General features: G+C 57.6%; 1 protein-coding gene across 1 annotated transcript in view; it reads left to right on the plus strand.

The window, feature by feature from the left end:
• Positions 1 to 4,221: 4,221 nt before the first annotated feature.
• TRPM5 (transient receptor potential cation channel subfamily M member 5) overlaps positions 4,222 to 12,155 on the plus strand; it is a 29,605-nt gene continuing 21,671 nt past the window's right edge. Inside the window, exons 1-5 of the mRNA XM_049892845.1 lie at positions 4,222 to 4,305; positions 5,760 to 5,886; positions 6,419 to 6,599; positions 7,596 to 7,762; positions 8,494 to 8,692. Coding sequence (XP_049748802.1) covers positions 5,770 to 5,886; positions 6,419 to 6,599; positions 7,596 to 7,762; positions 8,494 to 8,692 — 664 coding nt within the window. The 5' untranslated portion in view covers positions 4,222 to 4,305; positions 5,760 to 5,769. The remainder of the gene's footprint in view (positions 4,306 to 5,759; positions 5,887 to 6,418; positions 6,600 to 7,595; positions 7,763 to 8,493; positions 8,693 to 12,155) is intronic.

Raw genomic sequence — 12,155 nt, forward strand, 5'->3', positions numbered from 1 at the left:
TGGATTCCAACTGCCGACCTTTTGGTTAGCAGCCGGGCCCTTAACCACTGCGCCTCCGGGGCTCCGTACCCGAAGACACCAGCAGCTGCATAGCAGGGCCAGGCCGGGTGGGGGTGGCGGGTGTGAAGCCAGGCTGGACGTTCAAGGCTGGGCTGTGACTCAGTGTGAACCTCCGCCTCTGGCCCCTCTCTTATCCCCCAGGCCCCTACCCCCACTCCTGGTCTGGGCCGGGTTCTGGCCCTGCTGGCCTCTCAGAACTGGCCCTACAGGGGCTCAGGCCCTGGGCTTGTGGGGTCCCTGACCTGGAGTCTAATTTACCTGATGCCCTGGTACTGAGTCGCCCCATGTTTTTACCAAACAATCCTCAGGCCTGTCTCCTCACTAAGGGCTCCAGGCGACCCCAGGCAGCTACGGTACGAGGATGGCTGCCCAGCTGCGATCCTGCAGTGCCCTCTTGAGGCCAGTGGGTCACACTGCAGAGGCCCTGGTGTCCAGACCCCGAGTCCTGACAGCGTCCACTAATCCTGAAAGCTCAGGGTGCAAGGAGTCCCTCAGCAGGGGTCTCCTTGGAGAAGCAGGTACAGAAGCATTTTCCGGGCTCTGCTTTCTTTGTGTGTTACCCATGTGTCATGGATTGAATTGTGTCCACCCAAAATAAGTGTCAACTTGGCTAAGCCGTGATTCCCAGCATTGTGTGGTTGTCCTCCATTTTGTGATCTGATGTAATTATTCTCCATTTTGTCCTCTGATGTAATTATCCTCCATTTTGTGATCTGTTGTAATTATCCTCCATTCTGTAATGCACTGTAAATCTTAGCCTCTGTGCCTGTGGTTATGGTCCCATTTAGGAGTCAGCTGTCCATTATGTTAATGAGGCAGGATTAGGCCATGTTTAATGAGGATTAGGGTGGGATTCAGCACCCTTACTTGGGTCCCAGCCCTGATCCAATGTAAGGGGAGCTTCCCTGGGGTGTGGCCTGCATCACCTTTTATCTTACAAGAGATAAAATGAGAGAGAAGCAGCAGAGAGACAGGGACCTCCTACCACCAAGAAAGAAGAGCTGGGAGTGGAGCTCATCTTTGGACCCAGGGTCCCTGTGCTGAGAAAATCCTAGACCCAGGGGAAGATTGATGACAAGGAACTTCCCCCAGAGCCAACAGAGAGAGCGAGCCTTACCCTAGAACTGGCACCCTGAATTCAGATTTCTAGCCTCCTAAACTGAGAGACTAAATTTCTTTTTGTTAAAGCCGTCCACTTGTATTTCTGTTATAGCAGCACCAGGTGACTAAGACATTGTGGAATCCCCACAACCTCCTGGAAGCCGTCCCACTAGAATCCTCATTTCACAGACAGAGAAACTGAGGTCCAGAGGGGTCAGGAGCTTGAAGACTGTGGGCCCCACAAGGCACCCCCACGGCCCCTGTCAGGCCTCACTTTCCTGTGAAGACATGCTGTGGGGGCCATTTTGACTTTGGCTGGTGTGTGTTCACAGTTCCTGCCAGGACCACCCTTCCCAGGGGCAGTGCAAGGGTGGGGAGGCAGGGGTCGAGGGGCGCTGGGGCAGTCTGTCTGACTGTGCTGTCCTCCACGGGATGGCTGGGATGGCCTCAGTAAGCCTCGTGCTCTGGAGTCCACCACCCCTGTGACACTGGTTGGGTAGGCAGCTCCTGCTCCTACCTGTTGGAGAAACAGGCTCGGAGGGAACTGAGGCAGGAGGAGCCCTGTCCAATCCCAGGTCAGGGTGTGACACTGACTGGACTTGAGCCCAGCCGCAGGCCACACCCAAGCTTGATTGTGGGGGGTGGTGCTGACCACAAGCAAGGGTCACCACTCGGCACCAGGGCTGCCCCATCAGATGGGATGTACCCTGCAAGCTGGCTGGGCTAATCAGACATAGAGAGGCTGACCCTCTGAAGGAAGGCTGGGCCTGGGCTCCGAGTTTGTTTAGGGCTGGGCTTCCTGGGTGCAGTGGGCAGGGAAGAGGCTGGGGAGGAGGGGCGAGGCTGGGAGGAGGAAGGCAGGATCTCAGTCGCACCCTGTGTGGTGGGCAGAGAGCTTCTCCCTGCACCTGGGCCAGCAGCCGCATACCAGGGCACCGGGCAGCAGGTGGGCAGGTAGGTGTGCCCATGTAGGGGGCAGGAAGGCCCACCTGCTCCCTGGGCAGGAAGGCTGGGGGCAGGAGGGGAGGCATGACAGGCATCATGGGACCCTGGCCACATCCCGACATCTTTGGCACAGGGAGGGCTCCACCTCCCTGGGACTGCATTTGGAAAGGGGGCCTCTCTTCTTGGGACCTGGGGGACAGGCTGACCTGCACCCCAGGTCCAAAGCCAGTGCCTGGGGTAGGCATGGGGAGGGGCGACCCCATGGGCTGGGGTCCAAGACCTTGGGGCAGTGCCTCCGCAAGCATCCTGGCAGGTGGGGGGCTCTGAAGCCAGGTACCTGGTGGGTCAGGGTGTGTGAGGCTGAGGGGGGAGACGGCTGAGGCGTTCTGGCTGTGCCCCCGCTGTTGGAGCAACTGCCTCTGCAGCCTGATTTCCCGCCCCTGCCCCCCAGCCCTAGGAGACCCCAGCCCCAGGGAGGGCCCCCAGCCCAGGGAGACCCTTCATCTTGGCAAGGGAGAGGGGCATACCTGACTTCATGCCTGCATGTGCAGGGACCATTCCGGAGCCTTCTCCTCATTACTGCCTGTGCGAACAGACAAGAAACAGGCCCAGAGAGTCAGGGAACCTGCCCCAGGTCACAGAGCCAGGAGGGAGGACCGGGCTGGGGCCTTGGGCTACAGAGCCTGCCTGTCTTGGCCCCATGCCGGGCTCTCGTGGATGACAGGGGTGCCACAGTCAGCTGGCTGACGCCTTCTGTGATGGCCTCGGGCTAAGGGTGGCCGTGCCCCCCAGCAGGAGCCCCAGAGCCCACCTCTGGGGGTAGCCTGAGAAGAGCTCAGCCAGTGGTCCCAAGGGGCTCCCAGCTCCCCGGCTTCTAGAACACACTGGGGGGGAGGGAGTGATTAAAGGCCTAGGCACCTGCTCATGCAAATCCCCCCCCCCGTTTGCTTTCCCCCCCTCCTGGTGGCCCATTTGCCTGGCATCTGGCACGCTGCCCAGTGCCCCTCGGTCCTCGGCAGGGAAGCTGGGGGCTGGGCTTGGGTCCCTCTCAGGGCTGCCTGGGCAACATGGGTGAGGCGGCCACCTTATTCCACTCTGAGTCTGGGGGATGGGGCAGGCCCCAAGTGGGAAGGGGACTGCAGGGGCCCCAGGGGACAGGAGGCTGACCTTCAACACTCCTGCTCAGCTTCTGGGACCCAGGAGCCCTACCTGCCCTGTGAGAGAGAGGATCTGAGGGGGGTGTGGGAAGGACCTGTGGCCTGGGTCTTTGTCTGGCTCTTTACACAGAGGTGGGTGAGGGCCTGAGCACTCTCAGCAGGAGCCAGGCTGGGGGTCACCCACAGGTAGGAGGTGAGGGGGTCCCATCTGTGACCAAAGGCCTGAGGCGCACAGGGCTGGCGAGGACGGTGAAGTCACCCAGGTCAGCCCAGCCCGCAGGTGAGGGTCATGGCTGGAGTCCAGGCCCCCCATACTTTGGGCAGGGGGGTACCTCCAGCCACCCACTTAAGGGGCACGTGATGTGGCCAGGGATGTGCCACTGGGCGACCAGGCCCCCCACCGACCCCCACGTACTCCCCCCACCCCAACCGCCCCCCCAAGGCCAGTCACCGACTCTGGCCTCCAATACAAAAACCAGCAGGCAAATTTTTGCCAGCTTGGGAGGCCGTATTCAAATCTTGTTCCTCAAGGCCCCCCGCAACTGAGTTCCTGAACTGGGAGGGGGTGGGGTGGTGGAATTCGCATCCCCTCCCTGGGGGGGCTTCGAGGGTGCAGAGAGCATGGAGTGACCGCCGGGTGCCAGCCCTGCCAGATGGAGGCGGGGCCCGGGGGTGGTGGCCTGCCTGCACCGCACAGCTCGGCTGGATTTGCATGGGGCCCCGCAGCCCCGGGCACAGCTGGGTTGGCAGGCAGGAAGGACTTCGGCCTTAGCTCACTGCCCAGGCCCATCGTGCCAGCTCAGGCCCCTGCGCGCTGCCTGCTCTCCTGTGTGAACAGGTGGGCCCAGGCTGAGGAACAAAGGGACCCTTAAGAACAGGAGGCCCCGGGAGGGCCACAAAAGGCTTTCTGCTCTGCTCATAAAGAGTCCTGTTCATGGCGGACACTCCCTAGGACACCTGGGCAGTGAGATGGCAGGGTGGGGCTGACCCGGGAGAAGCCGAAAACAGCTCGGTGGGATGGGGGTGCTGCCAGCCACCCCAGGTAAGACACGGGGCATGGTGTCTGCTCCCTGCCCACAGCAGCCTGGTGACCCACAGAACCTAGGGAGCCACGGTCCACCTGGGTTCACGGAGCCTACAGGCCACATAAGGCTCCTGGGCCTCATGGGCCCACAGGCCTTTGGGCTCTCAGGACATCTTGGTCCTGGTGTTCAGGGTTTTGTGCTGCTCCCCAGGCCGGGCCTAAGCTCAGTTCTAGGGGAGCAGATGGAGGCACAGATTCGCCCCCACCACCGAGTTTTGCAGGAAGGGTCAGAGCAAGGCCAGGATGGGGCCGGGCCGTGGTCCTGGGATGGTCAGGCGGCTGGGAGGCAGCAGGCAGTGCGGCCGGGAGGCACGGGGTGCTCCAACTGGTAGGTAGGGGTGGAATCCCACTCTTGCCCCCGAGCAGGTCCCAGGCAACTGCCCCCCCTCCACCCTCCCAGTGTAGGGGGGTAGCTTTCCTGTTACATGGGCTGCTGGGAGATATGAGCAGACCGTCTGGGCAGGGGGCGACTGGCTGGCCGCTCTTTAGACTCTTCTCCCCCATTTGGAGCCCTTGTAGTGCAGTGGTTAAGAGCTACGGCTGCTAACCAAAAAGTCGGCAATTTGAATCCACCAGCTGCTCCTTGGAAATCCTGTGGGGCAGCTTTACTCTGTCCTGTAGGATCACTGTGAGTTGAAATCGACTCAACAGCAACGGTTTTGGCTTTCTGGTTTTTCCCCCTCGTTTGCTGAGGTGCGGCCTGCAGTGGGGGAACTCTTGGGGGGCTGGGTTCTGCTACTGATGTGTTGTGTGACCTCAGGCAAGGGCAACCCCTTCTAGCCTCCTGGGCCCACCGCCTGGGCAATTGAGGCTGGTCTGTGGGGGTGACCTCGCCCCCTCCCTCTACCCACACTTGAGCTATGTCACCTGCCTCACCTCTCACCTGCCCTACCTGCTCTGCCCAGGTGACCTATCCCCATCCAGGGGCCAACTGGAGTGTGGGCTGGAGTGTGCGGTTTAGGGGGAGGAAGGCTGCGAGTCCTGGGCTAAGTTCTCAGGGTCTCCAGCATACCCCCTGTGCAAGCCGCCTGAGTAGACACAGTGACAGGAGCGGCCGGCCTGAGGTGCTCGGGTCGGGGTGAGTGTGGGGCAAGAGCCCGGAGCCCAGCTGCTTGGCTGGCAGCCCATGGGGGCAGGGGTAAGGGGCACTGGCTCCAGCCCCACCCCAGTCAGAGCTGGTGGGTGCGCGGGCTCTCCCCATCCTCACCTGGGCAGGTGAGACTCCAAGTCCTGGGGGTCCTGAGGCACTGCTGACGCTGGGGGGAGAAGCCAATGGTGCAGGTGTCTATCACGGGGCAGAGACACCTTCGTGGGGGTGCCCAGGTCTCTGCCACATTGGCTGGGTCGAGGGCTTCCCTGATGGGAGGGGGCTAGGGCCCCCTCACTCCCTCAGGCATCACTCTGTTCTGCAGAGAGGCACCCATGGAGGGCACCCAGGGCCCCAGTGCCAGCAGCCCCAGGGACACTGGAGACCGGTGGGGGCCGAGCCTGTGCCGGGGCGAGCTTGACTTTGGTGGGTCTGGGAAGAAGCGTGGCAAGGTAAGAGCAGCCACCCCTTGCCCCAGTCACCCCACCATGCCCTTGAACTGTTCAACCCTCACTTCCTCCCCCCAAAACTTGGGCAGTGCTCAGAGCCCAAACGGGCAGTGTGGGAGCTGGGGTCCCTCTGGGTGTAGGGGCCCTGGAATAACCCCACCCCCACACTGCCAGCGCAGAGGGTCTACCTAAGTGGTCAGAGGTGCTGAGGGAACCAGCCCCAGGTGGTCCAGGTGGCCTGGCACAAGGGTGATCAGGACCCCCCTACGATCCAGCACCTCCGGTCTGGAGCAGGGGGGGCTTCGGGGGGATGGGGACTGCCAAGGCCACCCTGCCGGTCAGCGGTCAGCGGCAGAGCCAGCCTGGGCCCTGCCCCCAGAGTCAGGGACCCTTTCCTCCTGCCAGCCACCCTGGTGCCGACCCCCTAGTGTCATCCCCCCTGGTGTCCAGTCCCCATCTATCCCCTCTGATCCCCCTGGGGCCCCCCCATGCCCAACTGCCCCAAAGCTGCCCAGTTCCTCCCTCGCTCCCGTAGTTTGTGAAGGTGCCCAGCGACGTGGCCCCTGCTGCCCTATTCGACCTCATGCTGGCTGAGTGGCACCTGCCGGCCCCCAACCTGGTAGTGTCCCTGGTGGGCGAGGAGCGGCCTTTCGCCATGAAGCCCTGGCTCAGGGACGTTCTCCGTAAGGGGCTGGTGAAGGCGGCGCAGAGCACAGGTGAGGCCGCATGGGTGGTCTGGGGCCAAGGGTCCCCAGGCAGGAGCACCCCCAGGAGGTGACTCCCAGTGCCGCCTCTCCCTGCGTGGCAATGCGGGTGTGTGTGTGTGGGTGGGTGTGTCTGTTTGCGTGGCTGGGTTGGTCTGTGCGTGGGGGCGTGTGTGGGTGCGCGTGTGGGTGCATGTGTGGGTGGATGGGTGCGTGTACGTGTGCATGCGAGCCAGTAGCCCTGGAAGGTACCGCACAGAGCCAGCGGCCTGAGGGCTCCTACAGGCATAGGGCCACCCCCCAGGAGGATCCTGCTTCTGTCTTAGAGACATCCCCCAGGGGTGGGGCCCACCAGCTTCGGGGAGATGCCCCCTGCCATCTACCCAGCCCCCAACACAAAGGGAGCATGTGGGGGCTGCTCTCCCCCGCCTCCCTCAGGGTCACTAACTGGGTAGGATTCTCAGCTGCTCTGCATGCAGGAAATCGGGGGTAAGGATTGGGGTTCCCAAGCTCCTTGTGTAGAAAAGAGGCTTTCGAGCCTGACGGGGTCAGATGATGTGTCATTGGGAAGGGCACCCCCTTTCCAGTCCATCCCTGTAACTGGATGGGCTGGGACCTGCTCTGTCCCAGGACAGAGCCCACCAGGGACACCCAGCCCCCAGGTGGAAACCCCAGGGGCGGGGGGCACTGCCACTGCACTGAGAAGGTAGAGCTGCCGGCAGCCTGGGCACCTGGGCACCTGGACACCCGGGTACCTGGACACCTGGGCCTTGGTCCTGGATGGACGCGAGCTACTGAGCAGCCTTGGCCGGGGGCCTGCCCTCTTTGGGTGCGCCTCAGTCTCCGCCATCCATGCCACAAGGCCTCCCCAGTACCCAGAACATTCACTGCTTGCTGGGCCGAGGGGGCAGGGCCATCCTCCGAAGAGGGCGGCAAGCGGGTGGGAGCCTGCCTGGAAGAGGGCGTCAAGCTGCGGAGTGCAGTGACCCCAGCATCTGTTCCCCCCAGGGGCCTGGATTCTCACCAGTGCACTCCAGGTGGGCCTCGCCCGGCACGTGGGGCAGGCTGTGCGGGACCACTTGCTGGCCAGCACGTCCGCCAAGGTCCGCGTGGTGGCCGTCGGCATCGCTCCGCTGGGCCGGGTCCTGCACCGCCAGCTTCTAGATGCTGCCCAGGTGAGCACCGCCTCAAGCACCGGCTGCCAGGCCACTGCCGGGTGGCCAGTTGGGCCTGGAGGCTGGCCACACCCAGCCACCTGTGGGTGGGGCCTTATTCACCAAACTTTCCTGTTTGCCAGCCTGTCCTGGAGGCTGGGAGACAGCAGTGGACAGACAGACAGATGGACAGACAGACAGATGGGGGCTTACAGGCTCAGTGGGGTGACAAAGGTGATGGAGACAGGTGCTCTGAAGGACTGAAGTAGGAGGCAAAGCTGTGGAGGCACGACTCTGAGCTGGGGGAAGGAGGAGGAGCCCAGGAAATGCCGCGTGGCCAGCAGGTGGCAGCGTCGCCTAGGGAAAGCCCCAGGCAGACGTGTGGGCCTGGGACCCAAGGCCCAGCCTCAGGGCAGGAGCCCAAAAGGGCCAGGCTCAGCTCCACCACCCCACCAGCCCCTGCAGCCCTGGGCAAGGGGCTCCGGTCTGTCCTCGTTCATGCCTCGCCAACCCCCCAGCCTGGGGTCTGTCTGAGGCAAGGCCACCAAGGGAGGTCAGCCTGGTCCCTGCAGTCACCATCCTAGAGGAAGCCCCTCCCACCCACACCCACCCTTGGGCCCAGTGCCACGGACAGTCCAAGGGGTGGGGAAACAGGCCTAGGGTGGCCTAGGGCTTCTGGGGCAGGGAGGGGGTGCCTTGGGGCGGTACCAGTTGCCTTCTGAGGGCGCCACTCGTCTCCCCTCTGGGCCCAGGGGGACACCCCAGTTTACTACCCAGAAGACAACGGTGACAGCCAGGGCCCCCTCTGCCGCCTGGACAACAACCACTCACACTTTATCCTGGTGGGGCCGGGTGACCCTGGGGCGTCATCCTGTGGGGCGTCGGATGGCCCCACAGAGCTGCGGCTTCGGCTGGAGAAGTACATCTCGGAGCAGAGGACTGGCTATGGGGGTAAGGCTTCAAGGGAAACACAGAGGAGGCCCAAAGCTGGGGAGAGGGCCCACCAGGCCAGGGGAAGAGGTGGGGCCGGGCAGCTGCATCCCTGAAGCCTCAATCCTACCAAGCCCAGGACCCCTGGCCTCCTGCAGCTCTCATCCCACGGGGGGCACCCTGGCCAGGGCTTCCTGCAGAGCGAGATGAGACCTACAGGTGCACAAGGCCATTTCCCTCCACGCTCCAGGAGGTATGCCGCCACCAGAGGGCAGTGCTGCCCAAGGAATGGGCAGTCTCAGGCCAGTGGCAGGTTGGAAACTTTGATTTACCAAGAAAATATTAATTATTTTTTTAACTAATATTTAGGAGCCCTGGTTGTGCAGCGGTTAAGCGGGCGGCTGGTAACTGAAAGCTGATGATTTTTACTCACCCAGTGGCCCTGCAGGAGAAAGACCTAGCAATCTATCCTGGGAAAGATTGTTGTTAGGTGCCGGGGAGTCAGCTCCGACTCAGAGCGACCCCATGTACAGCGGAACGAAACACTGCCCGGTCCTACCCCATCCTCACAGTCCTTTGGCTTGAGCCCATTGTTGCAGCCGCTGTGTCAATCCATCTCGTTGAGGGTCTTCCACTTTTTCACTGACCCTCTACTTTACCAAGCTTGATGTCCTTCTTCATGGACTGGTCCCTCCTGATAACATGTCCAAAGCGTGTGAGACAAAGTCTCCCCATCCTCGCCTCTAAGAAGCACTCTGGCTGCACTTCTTCCAAGACAGGTTTGTTCGTTCTTCTGGCAGTCCATGGTGTATTCAATATTCTTCGCCAACACCATGATTCAAACGCGTCATCTCTTCTTTGTTCTTCCTTAGTCATTGTCCAGCTTTCACACGCGTGTGAGGCAATAGAAAGCACCGTGGCTTGGGTCAGGTGTACCTTCGTCCTTAAAGTGACATCTTTGCTTTTGAATACTTTAAAGAGGTCCTTTGCAGCAGATTTGCCCAATGCAACATGTCGTTTGATTTCTTGACTGCTGCGTCCATGGGCGTGATTGTGGATCCAGGTAAAATGAAATCCTTGACAACTTCAATATTTTCACCATTTATCATGAAGTTGCTCATTGGTCCGGTTGTGAGGATTCTGTTTTCTTTATGTTGAGGTGTAATCCACACTGAAGGCTGTGGTCTTTGATCTTCATCAGTAAGTGCTTCAAGTCCTCTTCACTCTCAGCAAACAAGGTGGTGTCATCAGCATAACACAAACTGTTAATGAGTCTTCCTCCAATGGTCCAGCTTCTTGGATAATTTGCTCAGCATACAGATTGAACAAGTATGGTGAAAGGATACAACCCTGACGCACACCTTTCCTGACTTTAAACCAATTAGTATCCCCTTGTTCTGTCCGAACAACTGCCTCTTGATCTATGTAAAGGTTCCTCATGAGCACAATTAAGTGTTCTGGAATTCCCATTCTTCGCAGTGTTATCCATAGTTTGTTATGATCCACACAGTCGAATGCCTTTGCATAGTCAATAAAACACAGGTAAACATCCTTCTGGTATTCTCTGCTTTCAGCCAGGATCCATCTGACATCAGCAGTAATATCCCTGGTTCCACGTCCTCTTCTGAAACTGGCCTGAATTTCTGGCAGTTTCCTGTCGATATACTGTTGCAGGCGTTTTTGAACGATCTTCAGCAGAATTTTGCTTGCGTGTGATATTAATGATATTGTCCTATAATTTCCACATTCGGTTGGATCACCTTTCTTGGGAATGGGCATAAATATGGATCTCTTCCAGTCAGTTGGCCAGGAAGCTGTCTTTCAAATTTCTTGGCATAGACGAGTGAGCACCTCCAGCGCTGCCTCTGTGTGTTGAAACATCTCAGTTGATATTCCATCCATTCCCGGAGCCTTGTTTTTCGCCAATGTCTTCAGAGCAGCTTGGACGTCTTCCTTCAGTACCATCGGTTCCTGATCATATGCCACCTCTTGAAATGGTTGAATGTAGACCAAGTCTTTTTGGTATAGTGACTCTGTGTATTCCTTCCATCTTCTTTTGATGCTTCCTGCATCATTTAATAATTTCCCAGTAAAATTCTTCAATAGTGCAACTTGAGGCTTGATGTTTTTCTTCAGTTCTTGTAGTTTAGGAAAGACTGTGCATATTCTTCTCCTTTGGTTTTCCATTGCCAGCTCTCTGCATGTGTCATGATAATACTTTACTTTGTCTTTTCGAGCCATCCTTTGAAATCTTCTGTTCAGCTCTTTTACTTCATCATTTCTTCTTTCAGTTTAGCTACTCTACATTCAAGAACAAGTTTCAGAGCCTTTTCTGACATCCATTTTGGTCTTTTCTTTCTTTCCTGTCTTTTTAATGACCTCTTGCTTTCTTCATGTATGATGTCCTTGATGTCACTCCACAACTCATCTGGTCTTCTTCGGTCAGTAGTGTTCAATGTGTCAAATCTATTCTTGAGATGGTCTCTAAATTCAGGTGGGATATACTCAAGGCATGTGGTACTTTGGCTCTCGTGTACTTGTTCTAATTTTCTTCAGTTTCATCTTGAACTTACACATGAGCAATTGATGATCTGACTGATGATACTGAGCTTTTCCATTGTCTTTTTCCACAGATGTAGTCAATTTGATTCCTGTATATTCCATCTGGCGAGATTCACTTGTATGCTCACTGTTTATGTTGTTGAAAAAAGCTATTTGCAATGAAGAAGTCATTGGTCTTGCAAAATTCTATCATGTGATCTCCGGCATCATTTCTATCATCAAGGCCATGTTTTCCAATTACTGATCCTCCTTTTTTGTTTCCAATTTTCTCATTCCAATCACCAGTAATTATCAATGCATCCTGATTGCATGTTTGATCGATTTCAGACTGCAGAAGTTGGTAAAAATCTCCAATTTCTTCATCTTTGGCCTTAGTGGTTGGTGTGTAAATTTGAATAATAGTCGTATTAACTGGTCTTCCTTGTAGGCGTATGGATATTATCCTATCACTGACAGCGTTGTACTTCAGGATAGATCTTGAAATGTTCTTTTTGATGATGGATGCAACACCATTCCTCTTTGCGTTGTCATTCCCAGCATAGTAGACTATATGATTGTCTGATTCAAAATGGCTAATATCAGTCCATTTCAGCTCACTAATGCCTAGGATATTGATGTTTATGTGTTCCATTTCATTTCTGATGACTTCCAATTTTCCTAGATGCATACTTCATACGTCCCATGTTCCAGTTATTAATGGATGTTTGCAGCTGTTTCTTCTCATTTTGAGTCATGCCACAACAGCAAACAAAGGTCCCGAAAGCTTTACTCCATCCACGTCATTAAGGTCGGCTCTACTTTGAGGAGGCAGCTCTTCCTCAGTCATCTTTTGAGTGCCTTCCAACCTGGGGGGCTCATCTTCCAGCACTGTATCAGACAATGTTCCGCCGCTATTCATAAGGTTTTCACTGGCTAATGCTTT

Source organism: Elephas maximus, chromosome 7 (assembly GCF_024166365.1).
Source record: "Elephas maximus indicus isolate mEleMax1 chromosome 7, mEleMax1 primary haplotype, whole genome shotgun sequence".
Lineage (NCBI taxonomy): Eukaryota > Metazoa > Chordata > Mammalia > Proboscidea > Elephantidae > Elephas > Elephas maximus.